Source organism: Sparus aurata, chromosome 1, assembly GCF_900880675.1.
Source record: "Sparus aurata chromosome 1, fSpaAur1.1, whole genome shotgun sequence".
Classification (NCBI taxonomy): domain Eukaryota; kingdom Metazoa; phylum Chordata; class Actinopteri; order Spariformes; family Sparidae; genus Sparus; species Sparus aurata.
Window position 1 is genome coordinate 18,555,072 of NC_044187.1, and position 18,541 is coordinate 18,573,612.

The 18,541-nt window shown below is 39.2% G+C and overlaps 1 protein-coding gene across 1 annotated transcript; it reads right to left on the reverse strand.

Annotated features, from left to right (window-relative positions):
- Positions 1 to 704: 704 nt before the first annotated feature.
- On the reverse strand, positions 705 to 18,478 carry mettl14 (methyltransferase 14, N6-adenosine-methyltransferase non-catalytic subunit). Its single transcript, XM_030434342.1, has 11 exons — positions 18,212 to 18,478; positions 16,236 to 16,324; positions 15,541 to 15,628; positions 13,550 to 13,627; positions 7,960 to 8,047; positions 7,787 to 7,877; positions 7,505 to 7,646; positions 6,167 to 6,259; positions 4,626 to 4,742; positions 3,417 to 3,627; positions 705 to 1,235 (listed from the first exon to the last, which is right to left on the reverse strand). Exons 1-11 carry the CDS (start codon positions 18,275 to 18,277, stop codon positions 928 to 930), a joined length of 1,371 nt encoding a protein of 456 aa, XP_030290202.1. The 5' UTR covers positions 18,278 to 18,478; the 3' UTR covers positions 705 to 927.
- Between the last annotated feature and the right edge of the window lie 63 nt (positions 18,479 to 18,541).

An 18,541-nucleotide genomic window follows, 5' to 3' on the forward strand; every position in this document is an offset into this window, starting at 1 on the left:
TTTTCATATAAGAAAACTTCTATAAAAACGTTGAACTTTTTTCTTACATAAAGAAACAAAAAGTGTCATGCAGCAGCTGAACAAGACAAAGAGTCTGCAGGCAGATTATGTCTATCATGTGCCAACAAGCTCAAAATGACAATTTCTTTTTTGTCTTTTTATGTCATTATTCAGCAGGTAGATTTACCACATTCACCAGCTTGGCTCAGTGTGTTACAGTGCTGCACACACAGTACTGAGGCCAAGGCATTGCCATTAGTTCTGCAGGTATCTTTTTTGATCAACTAAAATATAAGGCGAACAGAAAGTTTCCTCCTGATGTCTCCCGACGAGGGGCATCACCAAAGTTATTACCATTCATCCAGAGAAGGGCATGTATATCTGTACTTAATTTCATGGTTATCAGTGCAACAGTTGTGGAACCAATCTCGCTGTGGTTCCAGGCGAAAGGTCATAGGACACAAAGTCAGCCAACTGTACAAATTTAGTTTGAACATTTTAGATAGATTAAGAAGAATTATGCACACTGAGGTACCATATTTGACGAAGATGGGTGGAAACTTACTGTTCTTGTATCTCTACGACAATGTTTTGCCTTTTCAATCACATTTGCTATTGAAGTATTTATTTTAATATCGACATTATTTCCATAATTGTAGAAAAATTTGAGGACATGAAATAATAAGCAAATCAATACACAAACCAACATGGGTCAAGAATGTTTATTCAAACAATACCCATTCAATCTTAAAAAAATATAAAGAAAACAAAAAAATTCCAAGACTCAAGGACTGATGGGTTGCCACCCCTCTCATTTTTCACATACTAACCATACAATAATCCAATTACATTACAAAGAAGCTTGTGTTTGCATACAGGGTAGATTGGATTCCCTAGCATCAGTCTAGTTGCCATGAGCTCTTTGCTCTAGCGAGGTTGAAAACCCCGATGTGGACCTCCTCTGCCCCTGAACCCTCCCCTGTCCCCGCGGAAATTTGGTCGGTTTCTTTCACGGCCTCTGTCTCCTCCTCTTCCTGCATTTGGCCCACCACGCCCCCCTCTGGGGGCTCCGCCACCTCGGTCCGACTTCAGCTTAACAGGGGGCGACTTGGGCCGCAGTCTCTCTATTTCGTCAGTGCAGCCAGATAGGTGGTTGTTTGGCAAGGCAAAATGTGAGGCATAGGTCTCTGGGTTAAAGTTACTATTCGTCAAAGTAGGGCCCACCGTCAGCCAGCCTTGAAAAGAGAAGAAAACAAAAAAAGCAATAAAATCGAGTAGAGCCACAGAAGAAGTACAGATACTAAGAAACTAAAACAGCGTTCGTACACATTTTTCAAGGTCAAATTCAAGCACCTTTCAAGCACTTTTAAGGGTCATTTACAAAATTTTCCAGCACCTTATCGCTGGGGTAAAATACATATCTACAGGAATATATATATTCATGATTATTTTTTTAAATTTTTTATCACAATTATATACATTGTATTATTCTGTAGACATCTAAAACGATGTTTCATAATAGCAAAAGCTTTAGAAATTAAAGGAGAACAAAGTTTTATCCAAAAGAAAGGAAGCCACTTCAGGTTCTTCAGGTACGCTTGCACCGGGACAAAGAGAGACCTGAGAACACCCTGTAAATTTTTTTTTTGACATAAACTTTTATAAGCTTTTCGCTTATTCATCAAAGTTTATTGATATTGAACGTGTCATCAGTCCAAATTGCATCAAATTCACCTTCTCCTCAGCCATCCTTCTCTATTGCTACCAGGCTGCATGTGTGATGATACACACACACTGATTGATTTCTCCTTGTAATAAGCAAACTATCCAGTCTGATCCCAATGTTGCCAAGACACAGCGTTATAATGTCAAGCACTTTCAAGCACTTAAACTAAAATCCAAGCACTTTTCAGACCTTGAAAACACAACATTGAAATTCAAGCACTTTCAAGGATTTCAAGCACCCGTACGAACCCTGTAAAAGCAAACATTAAACCCTGATCCCAAAAAAGATGGGACACTCATTTGTAGTTGTGGAGCTGGTGAAAATTTATGCTTAAAATTAAAGAAAAATAATCAGGCAAATTGTTATCAGCAAACACATATTCACTACAGGCTTAAATACAGGCTCTGTTGGTTCATATGCGTGTCTACATTTTACTTTTGAAAGAAAAAAGTGAAACCGAGCTCTGGTCACATATCATCTTGGCCATCTGAAAAAAACATACCTCACTTCCCACCAAATATGACAACAAGCCTAAGCCTCTGAAAGAAGAAGGATTACATTCCTAACAACAACGACAAAGCTGCCGGTGTCAGATAATTATGTTTAATGTTGTGAAACTGTGTGTTTACAGTGGGGCTGAACGATATGGACAAAATTTCATATCTCGATATTCATGCCAGATATCTCGATATCGATACGATACGATATGACTACGGGTTCGGTGAAAACCAAGCATTTTTCAGAAAAATAAAGAGATTATTTTAAGCCATATACAAATGGTTGATAGAGAAATCTTTACCAAATAATCACAAACTCACTACAGAGACAAATATATTTGAAGAAACAACAGTAAAGGGAGGGAGAAGATCAAACGAACTATGTGCATTTTTACAAGATGAACGATGACATCCTAATCTGGAGAGAAAGAGTGAAAGTGAAGATCGAGACTCAGCAGCTTCAGGTTATCGCTGGTAAAGTACCAGTGGAATTTAGAAAGGCTAAGAAGTCAGAGAATTAACGGATCAAAACAGAGTAGACGGCAGTTATACGGTCTCAAATCCACAGAGCGAGCTGTAGATCCACAGCAAGCATGAAATAAGGTTTGTGGATGGCTGGCCTTAGCGGTGCATTCAAGGGCAATCGTAAAAAGGATGTTTGTTGTGACTGCCAGAGCTGTACGCGCAGGGCGAGCGGGGTAATCTATATCGTTTATATCGTTGCTTTTTCGATATGAATATCTTGAATGTTCATATCTAGATATAGATACGATAATGATATATGGTTCAGCCCTAGTTTACAGCCTGTGCTCAGCAGTCTTGACAAAATTGAATCCAAATGTACCTAAAAGCAGTACTTGTTAAAGGGTTGTTGCGTGAAAAGTTGGCAAAACCATCAACGTTACACTCTAAAATTCAAAGCAGGTATGGCAGTTAAAGTTATATTCTCAAATGTGTAATTTGTAAGAAAATGCCAGAATTCAAAGGTAGTGCCAAAACGATAAAGGGGCAGCATAACCGCTAAGCTTTGCTTATTATTTACTTTAGCTATCTTTGGCTGTAGCGACTAGCTCAGCTTAGTTCATCATAACCATGTAAGGATTCAACATCGGTGTTTCAGCTTAGTTGAACTGGCATTGTCAAACAAACAGTTATCACCCAGATTTTTCAAGGAAAGAGCGAGTCCTTCTCACCTGGTCTGATGGTTGAGTCTCGTCCAAACAGGTGCAACCTCCTGCGGCCCAAACAGAAATGCTCAATGATGTGGAAGATCTCCACAGGCTTCTCCACATTTCCCATCTCGGGCTCCTCAGTGATGATCAAGTCGATGTCCACATTGGCATGGATGAAGTCACCATCAGTGCTCCTGCGCACTGTTCCTTTAATTCCCATTAGGCAGTGTTCCTGTGGGGGAATGCGTTGTAGACAACACAACACACAATTTGAACTGGTTTAACTTGAAATATATAATGAATAGATGGCACTCATTAAAGGAGAACTTCGGTCGATTTAAACATAGAGCTTCATTGCTCAAGCTACCCTTGACTTGCCAGTACCAAAGACGCGAACACATTTGGTCCAACCATTACAGAGCTCCGTGAACAGAGATTTAGCATTGACAGCTAACAGCATGGGGTCAGAACTTTACACTGTGCTGATGTTGCATAACTTTTGGTGTGAGATGTGGAGCATGTTAAGACGCTTAAAACAGACACCTGACAACACAGCACTGTAGCGTGTATGACTCAAAATGAATAAAAAAGTAGTTAAAACAGTGTGTTTGTGCAAGGAGCTACATACCTGTTTGTTGACATCCGTGTGTTCCGGTAGCTAGACCAAACTAGTATATCCATCGAGTGTGCACTTAACAGGCTTAACAGGCTATTGCAAGGCTCATGGCTCATGACAGGCTGTAACATGGATATGTACATTATGAACAGAAACAAGAAAATGCTGGAATATGTTTCCGTCTCCGCCAGTGAGGGAGTAAGCGCACGCTCGACAGATTGACTAGTTTGGTCTAGCTACCGGAAGACGCCGATTTTAACAAACAGGTAAGTGGCTGCTTGCACAAACACACTGTTTTAACTACTTTTTTATTAATTTTGAGTCATACACGCTACAGTGCTGTATTGTAAGGTGTCTGCTGATGTTGCATAACTTTTGGTGTGAGATGTGGAGCATGTTAAGACGCTTAAAACACAGTGTAAAGTTCTGACCCCATGCTGTTAGCTGTCAATGCTAAATCTCCGTTCACGGAGCTCTGTAATGGTTGGACCAAATGTGTTCGGTACTGGCAAGTCAAGGGTAGCTTGAGCAATGAAGCTGCATGTTTAAATCGACCGAAGTTCTCCTTTAACTTTACATCTACATACTTTTAGGCCTGTGTGTGTATACAGTACCTTGGTCCTCTGGAAGACTGCTTTTGGGTCCAGTGCCTTGGTCTTGCCTGGATTATTCTTGTTGGTCTTGATCCAACAGATATCCTCACACCGTCTGAAGCCCCACTTTCTCAAACACTGAAATGGGTATCATAAGTATTATTATGGACCATGTACCACGTGGGCTAAACAAGTATTTAATTTAGGGCTGTTAATAATGATTATGTCACGTAATTCTTTTACATTACAGGATGAATGCATTAATAAGGCACTAACACAGCGCATTTAGCAAATTATAAATAACATATACTCAATGACAAAACAGTGTTTCTGTGAAACCAATTTTTGCAACAGCATCGCACAAGCTACGATTTTTTTCCCCACTTCAACTTACAACAAGCTTCTGAGTAGTCGACACAAAATCGCATGTTTTGGCTTTGGCTTCTCGTTCTTTGTTTGCAGTGTGTGTTTGCAATTGTAGCTTTGCACTTATCATTGTCTTTCAATTATCAGTCCACACCTAGCTTTTTGGTGCTTCTGATAATGTTGGCCTCTGATAGCTAACAGTCAAAATCCTTCTTTAATTTTAAAAAATAGGAAAGCTCAAATGTAAAAGTTGACATCAGTTTGCATCAATACAAATTTGAATATTTGGTTTCTGAATGTTGGACAGACAGCTCATTCTTATGTGAATCACAAAGTTCACAGTGCATTACAAACATTCCAACTCTGGTACAGGCCACAAAAAAACATTAGCCAGACTAAGACTGTTATTGTGTTATTGACAAGCTCAAAGAGGACACATGTCACACCAACAACAGGTGAAGTGGATATAATAAAGATAACTATTCTTTGATGGATACTGTTAGACAGCTTAGCACACATGAATCAATAGTTCTTTTGTGAAGTTTGAATACATGCCCTTCAAAACAGTTGCCTAACTGGAAATCAAAAGTGCGAAGGAGGATTTAGCCACGCCCCCAGTATCACGTCCATTAGACAATGACTGAAGCCACAGTGGAGAGTCATGTGTTGTTTGTATTCACATATTTTTGGCTTTGAGCACCACTTTATCTGCTGATGCCAATGGTCACAGTGGGATCAGCATGGAAACATGACAGACATGTCTCTGTGTAGTGTTAAGTTTCACTTTCACCTAAGTTATTTTGGTCTTGTTCCCCAGTTTTAAACACACTGTAATGAGAGTAATGGCTTTACTGGTATTTTTTATCTGTCAATGTGGACAAACATTCACTAGTACTTGTAATATTCACTAGAAACAGCATGCAAGTAGCACAAAACATAGCAACCTATTATTTTAGCAAACTGATCAGTGGGGGTACCCAACATGTCACATACACGGACCATGGAGAGATATTTCCACAGGACATCATAAAGAAGCTGAATCAACTGGGAAAACAGGATTTGGAGAAGACTGAGACCCCTTCTAACAAGCCATAAAAATAACATGCTTGGTTTAAGCTGCAAAACCTAATGAGACCAGCAATATTAGATTTTGCTTGTAATTAAATGTTTGCTATTCACAAAATGAGGGATGTTACCATTCTGCCCAAGTCCAGGCCTTCACCAGAGCCACACCAGAGGAAGACAAAGGAACGTGGAGCTGATATCTCCTCAATTTCTAGTTTCATGATCTAAAATTGCAGAGAACAGAGAAGGAAAAGAGGAGAAAGTAAGGCATGAAGTTTTTTTTTTAACATTGATTCTCTGGGACCTACAACACTGAATTATAAATGTTTCACTCACACCTGGTATTTTCTACACTAACTATAACACTTCATCTTAATCTAGGGTATCTAAATAACTATGGACAAGTCTTGAGCCTTTCTAACCTTCTTAATTAATAATCCTTTTGAATCTTTTCAATCTGTTTCAATCTACTAAGACTGCACTTAGTGGTAAAAGTCATCTGACTTACTACTGACTCAAATACTTTGGTGCTATCTCTACTGGATGTCAATGGTGCATTTGATACTAGATTAGACCCAGTGCAAAGCCAATTTGGGACCCCAAGCGTGGCTCTTGCTTATCTTAAGTCCTACGTATCTGAGAGAACACAGTGTGTTTGCAATAATAATAATAATAATAATAACAATAATAATAATAATTTAATACTACATCAATATTTATAGGCATAAGGTATGGAGTACTTAAAGGCTCCGATCTTTTCTCTTCTCGCTATACATTTCACCTCTTGTCAAAGTTTTAGAGTTACTGACAAAAATGTAACTATTATGCTGACAATACTCATTTATATGTGCCCTTAAAGATCTTTCTCAAATTACAAATATTGAGGTCTTTGTTTTACATATGATCCCAACCTCTCTTTTCATCAGCACATTTAAAAAAAGAACAAAATCCCATTGTTCCAACTTCTTTCCTGTCCACGAGTAATGCTGCGATCTAACTTCATGCCCTTGTTTCATCCAAATGTGGTTAATGCTTCGTTGTCTGGTCTACTGTGTGCTAGCTCTCTTTTATGGGGATTTTTTTCCTTGCCAGAAGTGAGAATCTAAGGACAGAGGGTGTCCTACACTGTAGAAATGTAAAGCCTCCAGAGGCCTTGTGATTTGTGATTGTGGGCTTTATAAATAAACTGACTTGACTTGAATAACAGTCATTATTACAGATGAGTCCTCCTCCTTCTAATACCAAGGCAGCAATTTCAGCCAGTGAGAGCACATCTGTCAAGGACAATCTCCTTTCCTTTGATACATGTGTAAGAGGGTAAACTCCAGACCTGACTCACTGTACAATGTCTGCATTTCATATTTGAAAATGGCTGTGGTTTGGCATAGCCATGCCTATATCAAATAATTTTGTCTTTCGAGTGTGACCTCCCGTGTATTTTTATCAATCAGACCAACAAGCATACATACATCATCCCAGGTCCAGAAACGTTCAGTGTGGCTGATGCCTGATTCTCTGTAGTATTCCTCCAACGGAGGCTCAAGCAGAATTACATCAAACTTTGTCTTCAAATCCTGCAGGTCAAAGTGCTCTGGGTCAGCCTGAAGGTACCTAAACAGACAGACACACATGCCTCAAGTTTTTCCTCTCTGAGTATAATTCTTCTTAACAATCAGGTTAATATTTACTCTGACAGTCACATCATCATTTACATACATGGGACATACATACAGGGGGCATTTTTAACATACATGGGAGGGGTGTTGGTGGTGGAGATTAGTTCATCCTTCAGTCTTATCAGCTCTCGAAGTTTAGGGTATTCTTCAAATCGGTCAGCCAAGCCTGAGTCACAGAGGACAGTGAGGTCATAACAATACGCAGGTATACAGATGTACTTGAAACAGACACACGAGCACACACTCACCAACATCTCTAATGAAGTTTTGTGGCCTGTGTCCTGTATCAACAAAGTGCTGACAGTAGTCATTGTGAGGGTTCAAACTCTGAGTGCCCTGAAAAAGAATGAATGAAATACAATAAATAGGATGACCAGGAAAAAACATGATTAGAAAGATAAATCTGCATAAATAGAGACTAGGGCTGAACGAAATATCGTTATCGTATCTATATCTAGATATGAACATTCAAGATATTCATATCGAAAAAGCAACGATATAAATGATGTTCGCGTCTTTGGTACTGGCAAGTCAAGGGTAGCTTGAGCAATGAAGCTCTATGTTTAAATCGACCGAAGTTCTCCTTTAATGAGTGCCATCTATTCATTATATATTTCAAGTTAAACCAGTTCAAATTGTGTGTTGTGTTGTCTACAACGCATTCCCCCACAGGAACACTGCCTAATGGGAATTAAAGGAACAGTGCGCAGGAGCACTGATGGTGACTTCATCCATGCCAATGTGGACATCGACTTGATCATCACTGAGGAGCCCGAGATGGGAAATGTGGAGAAGCCTGTGGAGATCTTCCACATCATTGAGCATTTCTGTTTGGGCCGCAGGAGGTTGCACCTGTTTGGACGAGACTTAACCATCAGACCAGGTGAGAAGGACTCGCTCTTTCCTTGGAAAATCTGGGTGATAACTGTTTGTTTGACAATGCCAGTTCAACTAAGCTGAAACACCGATGTTGAATCCTTACATGGTTATGATGAACTAAGCTGAGCTAGTCGCTACAGCCAAAGATAGCTAAAGTAAATAATAAGCAAAGCTTAGCGGTTATGCTGCCCCTTTATCGTTTTGGCACTACCTTTGAATTCTGGCATTTTCTTACAAATTACACATTTGAGAATATAACTTTAACTGCCATACCTGCTTTGAATTTTAGAGTGTAACGTTGATGGTTTTGCCAACTTTTCACGCAACAACCCTTTAACAAGTACTGCTTTTAGGTACATTTGGATTCAATTTTGTCAAGACTGCTGAGCACAGGCTGTAAACTAGGGCTGAACCATATATCGTTATCGTATCTATATCTAGATATGAACATTCAAGATATTCATATCGAAAAAGCAACGATATAAACGATATAGATTACCCCGCTCGCCCTGCGCGTACAGCTCTGGCAGTCACGATTGCCCTTGAATGCACCGCTAAGGCCAGCCAACCACAAACCTTATTTCATGCTTGCTGTGGATCTACAGCTGAAGCCAACCAATGACAAACATACGAGGGCGGGAGTGAGGGAGACAGAGACTAAGACGCACACACAACTTGGCGACTTTCTAGCTAGTTTAGCGACTTTTCAGACCCTCTTAGCGACTTTATTTCTAAAAAGCGACTAGCAACAAATTTAGCGATTTATTCAGATCATCAGGGGAAAGGCGAGAAATATATTATATTGTAATTCTCCTGCTGCTCAGAGTCATCACAGTCTGCGACTCCCCTGCAGCAGCGCCGGCTCTCTGTCCTCTCACACAGCTGCAGGCGGCAGGTGTGTATGTGTGGGGGCTGGCTGGGGCAGCAGGAGCGGATGCTGTGGCCGCACGCTCTGTGGATTTGAGACCGTATAGCTGCCGTCTACTCTGTTTTGATCCGCTAATTCTCTGACTTCTTAGCCTTTCTAAATTCCACTGGTACTTTACCAGCGATAACCTGAAGCTGCTGAGTCTCGATCTTCACTTCACTTTCTCTCCAGATTAGGACGTCATCGTTCATCTTGTAAAAATGCACATAGTTCATTTGATCTTCTCCCTCCCTTTACTGTTGTTTCTTCAAATATATTTGTCTCTGTAGTGAGTTTGTGATTATTTGGTAAAGATTTCTCTATCAACCATTTGTATATGGCGTAAAATAATCTCTTTATTTTTCTGAAAAATGCTCGGTTTTCACCGAACCCGTAGTCATATCGTATCGTATCGATATCGAGATATCTGGCATGAATATCGAGGTATGAAATTTTGTCCATATAGTTCAGCCCTAGTAGAGACATCATAGAGAACATATGAATGGCTGGATATGGCAATTTTAGCAATATCATTCTAAATAAAGAGAGCACATAGACAAGGGGAACCTTTCTGCTTGAAGAAATATCTCCAACACTCATTTTTTATTTTAAATGTAGCACTTTTTTCGTAAAGAAATTCTAGCTCAAAAATGTTATATTTGCAATACTAATGAGGTACCAATATTTATTACTTATTTCCATAACTGAATAATCAAACCATCCTTGAAGGAGAATAAGGTCCCTAGTATACTGGTTAGAAAGGTGGCAGGGTCCAGCAATTGTGAACAAAGTAATACAGTCTGAATGTGTGTTTAGGTACATTTTGAATTACATAGCACACCTTTAACAGAGTGAATGAACCCTAACTGAAATAAAGCATTGTGTACTCACATAAGTCTTAGACCCACTGTGTAATAAGGAGCGCTACAGCAGATCATTCATCCCCACAACCATCAGACTGTATAACTCAAGCACTACCTGAACATGGGTTAGTTAGTTAGAACACTTTCCACTCACTTTGGGTTTTTTTGTAAATATCTTATTTTTTCTATTTATCTTTTATTTAACTTTACGAGTATTTGTCTGATTCCTTTTCTTGTACTTGTTGCATCTTGAGATGGTGTAATAAGTGAATTTCCCCATTGTGGGATGAATAAGTCTTATCTAATCTATCTTGTTTTGGACAATGACGTCAAACACTTGACTGTCAGTCACTCAAACTGGTTCTTATCTGTTATCACAAGCTACCCAACCCTTTTATCTGAGTCATGTAATTGTATTACTGACATTCCATTAGCTTTGCACAAGCCTAGACAGTGGGCAATGATCCAACCAGCCAAATTTGGTCCTTCCAGCTTTGGATCATGGGTTTAAAAATAGACTTGTACATCTCAAGTGACTGATGCCAAGTTTGAGACAATAATAATAATAAAGACTGCTGGCCCTTTTGTCTTTTTAGGTTTTTGACAGATTAATTAGCAACACCATTCCATCAGTGAGTTGGCATTAACAAAAGAATTGTTTCAGCGAAAGTAGTCGCTGCGGTCAGGGATTGTTGACATATTTAATGCATGTTATACAATAGGGGTGGTGAAAGAAATCGATTATTGATCAATCGCGATTATAATATTGACGATTATGATTCCATTATTAAATTTCCAAAAATCGATTTTAATTTTTAAAAATTTTTTTAAATAGTAATACAAACTGGAGTACTCCTCTTACTGGCTTCCGCTACATGGTCCACAGTCTGGAGCCAAGATATGTTATTCCATCCCCGAGCTTTTTCACACTTAAATCGATTCCAAATCTTTACAAGGAGACAAACCTTTCCGTGCAAGAGTCCCTCAACTCTGCTCACAGGGTAGCAATAACCTGCGATGCCTGGACATCCAGAGCTACAGTCTCATATGTGACGGTTACAGCTCATTATGTCAGCAGTTAATGGAAGCTAATGTCCTATGTACTTCAGACGAAAGCTATGGATGATAGCCACACAAGCGCAAATATGTGTGAGTTTCTCAAAGCAATGGCAGACGAGTGGGGAATAGAGAAACACGCCCTGGTTCTCATCACCAACAATGCTTCTAACATGAGTCCGGCTGCTGAGCTCGGCAGCTTTCTTTTAACAGTGAAACACTACATTTAAAACAAATTAAAAAATAATAATTTTGATATTACAGTTACACTATACAATATTGAAGGTACTGTGAGGTGTTACTCAAAAGATAAGTAAAATAATTCAGCAGCTGACTGTTGTTAAATTTAAGATCAATAATCGTTAATAATTGAAAATCGAATCGATAATCGTTAATAATCAAAAATCGATTTGTAATTGAATCGAGACTTCAATAATCGGAATCGAATCGAATCGGGAAATTGGGCCGATTAACCGCCCCTATTATACAACAAGTAGTTCCGACCAAGCAATCTGATTGGTCAACAAGACATTTAGACCGTGCTCAAATCAGCATGACAGCACGCCTGACTCATTACTCAAAGTATTACTCCGCCAAGTCTGTGGCAAAAGTGTATCCATCTCCATGGCAACATAGTAACTGTCAGAGCTGGAGCAAAAAAAATAAAAAGTACGGCTTGAAATTCAAACTTTCTGCCATAAAATATGCAGAGGAAAAGTCGGGAGAAGCAGCCGCTAGACGTTTCTCTGTCGACCCTAGGAGAGTGAGAGATTGGCGATAAAATAAAACGGAGCTGTCCGAGGAGGACAGCAACAGGGCCAGGCTGCCTGGTGGAGGGAGGAAGAAGGCCAGCGAGAAGCCTGAGATAAACATGCGGGAATGAGTTATCAGCAAATGGGCAAGCCACAAGAGAGTGTCCCGCAAAATGATCAGGGCGATGGCGAAACAAATGTACGAGTGACAGCAGAGATGAGGAGTTATCTGTGAGTGCTGGTCGACTGAATCATTTCCTCCGCCGCAACAACTTCACTTGCAGAAGACAACTATTGCCCAGCAGGATGCCGGAGAATTCACAGAGAAGCTGGCGAAGTTTGTGACATTTTCATCCCGGATTTTTGAGAGGAAGGAATGTCCCAAATTGCCGCCTCGTCCCAAATAAACGCCTGGTCTGTTAAGTGATTGAAACAAATAAACGCCCCGGCTATTATTTATTTTCCCTTCAGTGTGAGAGACACTATTGTGACCGCGGTGAAAACATTTATAAAAAATATAAAAGAAACAAAAAATCAACATCTTTGTTATAACTTGTGCGATAAAAATATCTGTGCAGTATTGATTTAGTTCGGGAAATTCCAAGACCGCGATAAAACATTAACGTCAGCTCAGAGTTCATCATCTGGGACTAGAAAATCCTTTCTGTTGCTAGGTCATTACTAAGGGTTGGATTATTTGCTGGAGTGGTAAACTACGTTCCTTTACACAAATGAGTCTACTGACGTGACTGATTTTGTTTCAGTTATTAATCAGACCCCATGTGTGTCCATGGAAACGCGATGCACAATTGCAAAAACCTTTAAAATTTGAGAGCAAATTGTCCAGCAACATGGATATATTTTGATTATATATTTTATTTTTGTTGGTATTAGTTGTATAATTGCAATATTACCCTCGAGGTAATTGCATGACCGCATCACTGTCGTGCTCAAATGACGTTAAAGCACACCCTTGAGGGTAATATTGCTTAATTTGACATAATTTATCTTTAATGTGGCTATCATTACAATTCATTATACTTATTGCATTATAGGTACATCAAAAATGCTTTGAGTGTACTGAGTTGGCAGGCTATATGAATCAATATGAGCTAACAACACTTTCACTAACATTAGGTTAAGGATCTAATTGACAGCTTGAGTTTACCAAAAACTAGCAGTTAGCATTAGATGTCAAGATATCAAAGAGGCTAGCAAAGCAACATAGTATGTGACATTATCACCTCAGAAATGTCAGATAGGTCTTTACACGTGCCAGTTACGGCAATAAGCAAGTCTGACACCCAGAAGGGATTGTTAGCACAAGGTCGCAGTGATTCTGTATATAGTGGTGTGTATAAGAAAGAGTAAGTTTTCTAACCTTAAGGAATGTACTCGAGTCCTTGTACACCTCCTCATATGGGTTGCTTTCATCCGGCTGCTGCACCTCCACCTCATCCTAACGTGTGCACACAAAGAGACACACAGAGACACACACACACAAAATGAGATCCATATTTTTGTCAGTGAAGAGAACATTTACCTGCTTGACAAATGTGTGGCTGGTCAATGCATACAACTGAAAATAATTTGACCCTTAAGCAATCTATGAATAAAATCACAATCATGAGAAAGTTACTCCCTTAAATAGACAAGTCTGAATAATGAATAGAATGAAGTACACAAAGTATATTTAAGGGCTTACAATTAGATATCAATATTCTTGTCTTCAAATGAGCAACTCTAGGCTCAAATATATAATTATGTATATCAACCGAACACCCTAAAATCCGTCAGAGGTATGAGTTGGCTGAGAGAAAGAGAAAAAACTATTTTGGGTGAAGGCTACATTTGACTGCGGATAACCAAAGAAATGTTGATTTCTGTATCCGACAGTTAAGAATGATGGAATGGTAGGACAGGCCACCACCATCCAGCTCCACACAGAACATTCCCACACTTCCTTTCTTAATAGGCAACAAACACTTGCCCACCAAATTACTGATCCAAGTCAATGGGTAAACTGATCATAGGAATAAAAACAAAAGGAAGATGCAAAAGGACATTGTCAAAAATCTATTCATTGAAGTTTTGGGAGCCCTGAACAGATTACCATGTTCTGGGATTATAAAGGCAGTGATGATCACATTATACTGCTGGTTTCCCCCTTAAATCTGCTCCACAGCTCCCATAAATATATTTTGATCGATATACAATTACTCCATTGACTTACTTAAATGGTATAATATTGCAATATTCTCTCACTAACAGCACACTTTTTGTCTTATCTTATCAAATTAACAGCACCTTGCAAAATCCTATAGCTCTACTGAAAATATTTTTTAAGTTTGGCCCTCACAGCTAAATTTCCGCTTTTTGTGAATCTCTGTATGTGTATTCTAAGCATTTTATAACACTTTCTCACTGTATTCTTAGTATTGAGCTAAGGAATTATAATTCACTTTATACTCTGGCATACAGACCAAGATGACATCATAAAGTATGCAACAAACCAAACCATTACAAGTTAATTTCCAGAACCCAATAAAAAACAGGCCCAATAGGTATCAGACAGATCCAGAAGTCATCACAGTATAAATATCTACCCATGAAATATCACCACTGGATGTTACATAACAGTCAGTGAAATGTTCAAAAAATGGTAAAGATAAATGATAAATTATGAAGGAGCAATATCACATATTTGATATATATATGCAGACCATCAACACTTTCACCTAAAAAAACAAGGAATTTAAAGTTATCCTTCTACAGTCAAAATAGCTCCAGCTCAAGCAATATTTAGCAAAATCTGTGGAGCTTATTTATTTCTGCAGGACCAAATAACGACTGGACGTGACCCAAGTTTGGTTGCGAGAAAAGTGAAAACTAGTGGAGATATGAATTTTTGAAAATGACTCCTGTTTGTTGTTTGTCATTCCTGTTATTAATTTGATCACTGTAACCATTCAGCAACAATTACTTAAATGAAAACATGTTGCCAAATTCCCTTAGGGTCTCTTGGACGTTCAGGACAAATTTCAACCCAATCCAGTGAAAAACTTGCCACTGGTGGGTGAGGCAAAGAATACAGTACAGAGAATCACAAAAAAGCTGAAATGTACAGTAGCTGTGAGGGCTAAACTGCCAAAACTCACACCTTAAAAAGTATTGGTAGTACAACTACTGGATGTTCACGGTGCCAAGAGTTTAACAGAAGTTTCAACATGATTTTCTTTCAAGAAAGTCCGTAAGATGAACTGGGAAGCCGTAGGTGAGATGGTATGCAATGACCCGGATGAATACTATAGGGTGGAGGCCTCTATGACCCCTGTAGATTCATGATGCTCACCAACACGTGATAATGCTCACCTTCTGTTCTTCCACATCTTCCTCCGTGTCCTCTCCCTCCGCCTGTGCCTTCCTTTTGGAAGGTGCAACTAAGCTATCAAGTGATGACCTGAAAAACACAAACAACCAAAGATACATTCCCAGATTCACTCTCACCAAAACACAGGATCAACATTTTGGCACCGACAACAACATGACAACACTGGCAAGACGTTAAAATGTTCATGCATTAATTTGTTAAGAGAAAGTAAAAAAATATATTTTATTTGTTATTATGTTTTGTTTCATTTATTTACCTGTCTTTTATTGCCCTTATATGTCTCTATGTTATGATGGACAAAAATTTACAAAAATATGTTGAAGGCGAGTTGAGTGGAGCTGCTGATTTTAGAAAAGGATGTTAAATATTCGCAGAAATACAGGAAACAAATGGCACAACTCAAGAAGGAATGGCAGCTACTCTGGGTCAGTGCTTGGCTCTTCAAGCCATGTCGTGCTCCCCATGCCATTAAGTATGTTTATTTGAGCAGACATTCAGTATATTAATTTGCTTTCAGTGGCACCCTGCCTCTTTGTGCAAATCACATCTCCCTAAGCCCTGCTTATGGTGAATGTGATAGCAATATCTAACAAAAGAGTGGTAGAGTCACAGATAATGAGTCTATTTCCACCTGATACTAGTGTACCTACACCTCCTACACCAAATCTCATATCACCTGCATGTTTCTCTTGTCTCCTCGATCTCCTTCAGTTCATCTTTGCTGTTAAGGACAGCTCCGATACTGTCGGCACTTTCAGCTCCCAACTGTGGTGAGACAAGAATGAGAAAAGTAAGTGTTCAGCCGCATATCTTCTAATTCTGATAGCCTTTATTATATAATGCACACCTTGCACATATATGAACTCAAAAAGGTACACTGCGTGGTTTTGGGGACCAAACAAACTAAAAAAAAGTGCTCCTCCTTTTTGTGACTGAAAAGACAAACTGACCTTGAAGGACAACACAATTTTATAGGAGAGACTGAGGTAAGATGAGCCATTTTTCATATTTTGGATCACTACATCCAGGCAATCATTGTTTCGTCACTAACTAATATATCTGCATATATTCCCAGATGTTGTACATCCCTTCAAACAAACAGAATGAGTGTAAACATAACTGTTTCGATAATATAGCATGTCCAAAATAAGTGGTCTTGTGGCACAACTTACTCCGTGAATGGGGTAAATTGAGCATAGGAGGGTGGGAAAGTTGAGCCGTATCCCTCCTCCCCCCACCCTCCTCCCAGCCTCCACCCCACCCCTCCCTCACCTCCTCCCTCCCTAAATAACAGTCACTTCTTCACATTCATGTGTTTTTTATTAATTATACACAATTCAACAGTTACACTAACCCTTTTATTATTATTGCATATTACTGCTAAACAGCTGTTTTGTAAAAAACCCAAAACCTTTTAACATGAGAATACCTTAAAGTGCGCTTGGGAAGAGAACAAGAACAACTGTGTTTTTGGAAAGAAAACACTAGAACTGAATTCTTGGTCCAGAATCACAGTTTCTTGGTATCCTTGCTGACAGTAAAGTCAGTTATGGACTAGTAACACATTTGAACAATCTGAACTGACAATCTCATCCTCTCATCAACCTTCCTTCCATCCTCTATCTATCCTCTCTTCACCATCTCCATTAAACTCCTCCCTCCATCTTCCTCTCGTTCCATCTATCCCCGTCTCTCCCTCAATCCATCCATCTCCCACCTCTGCTCAACTTACCCCAGAGCTACCATTTTGACTTTATTAGTCCCCACAGCTAAAATAGTGCACTTTTATGCTAGGTTTATGACCTCATGTTGTAGCTCATAGATACCACAATTGATGTATAAAACAAATTCAAAATTATCTATTTTGGTCTAAACACAATTTTCATGAAACTTATGATAGACTAAATTCACTTTCAAGAGTGAAAAATTTTGTTTTTTTGGAAATAAATGTCTAACCACTTTACCCATGTGGTTCTTACCTTCACAGACTCCGTGAAATGATGCCTTCCTCCTAAATATTTGGTCACATGATCAATGTTTTTTACCGTTTTATCAGCAACAAGAGGTGGCTCATTTTACCCCATTCTCCCCTACTGTGTTACTTTGTTTATACGTGGCGGACCCTGCCACATTTCTAGCTTCATGCCGTTATCTGGGTACCTTATGTTCCTCTCAGAAAAACTAGTTTATTCAGTCATGAAAATGATAAACATGTCTGAGTCTGTATTATCACCTCAGTAGTATTGTAAATATCACAATTCTAAAATAGTGCCGCATTAATCCAACAGTGTGGCCTATATGCATTCTTAATAATCTGCACCGCCTTAATGTAACTTTTGACTAAATCTTTTCTACATATATAGTTCGTAACTTATTCAAAACCTCGTTTGCCTGAGCTAAATTAAACACTCATACAGCTTCAACGTGTTGTACCCATTTTCATTTACAGTCAAGTTATTCGCGTCTGGACTCCACTCGAGGAAGACCAATGTTAATGTATGGAAACCATGGATTCCTTTGGTGCATCTTACGGTTGAATATGATTCACCATACAGATTTAACATCAAGCTACATACATGGTTAGCTGACTTGTTGGGCTGCCAGGTTAGCTACTTGCTAACAACAACAACAACACCACCACTGTTCACTTGCCTGTTGAGCTAAGAGCTGCCGCCTGAGTTTTTGTCTCTCGCGGATCTCTTGTAGTCGACTATTCATTTCCTCGCTGGTAATGTTTCCTGACTATTAAATGCTTCTGTTTGTTCTTACATTCAAACCGCAAGTTAGCGATATATATGTGCTAACAACCGGCTACTGTGTAATAGCCGCTCAAAAAAAAGAAAAGAAAAAAAGTCACAATAGGTGCACTCGAAATGTTCACCGGAGCGTTCGGGATGGATATAAGGCTTTCGTGTAGGTGGAGTTAGTTGCTAAATTAACATGTTTTAAATATCGGCTCACCACGGCTTAGTGGCTACTGTC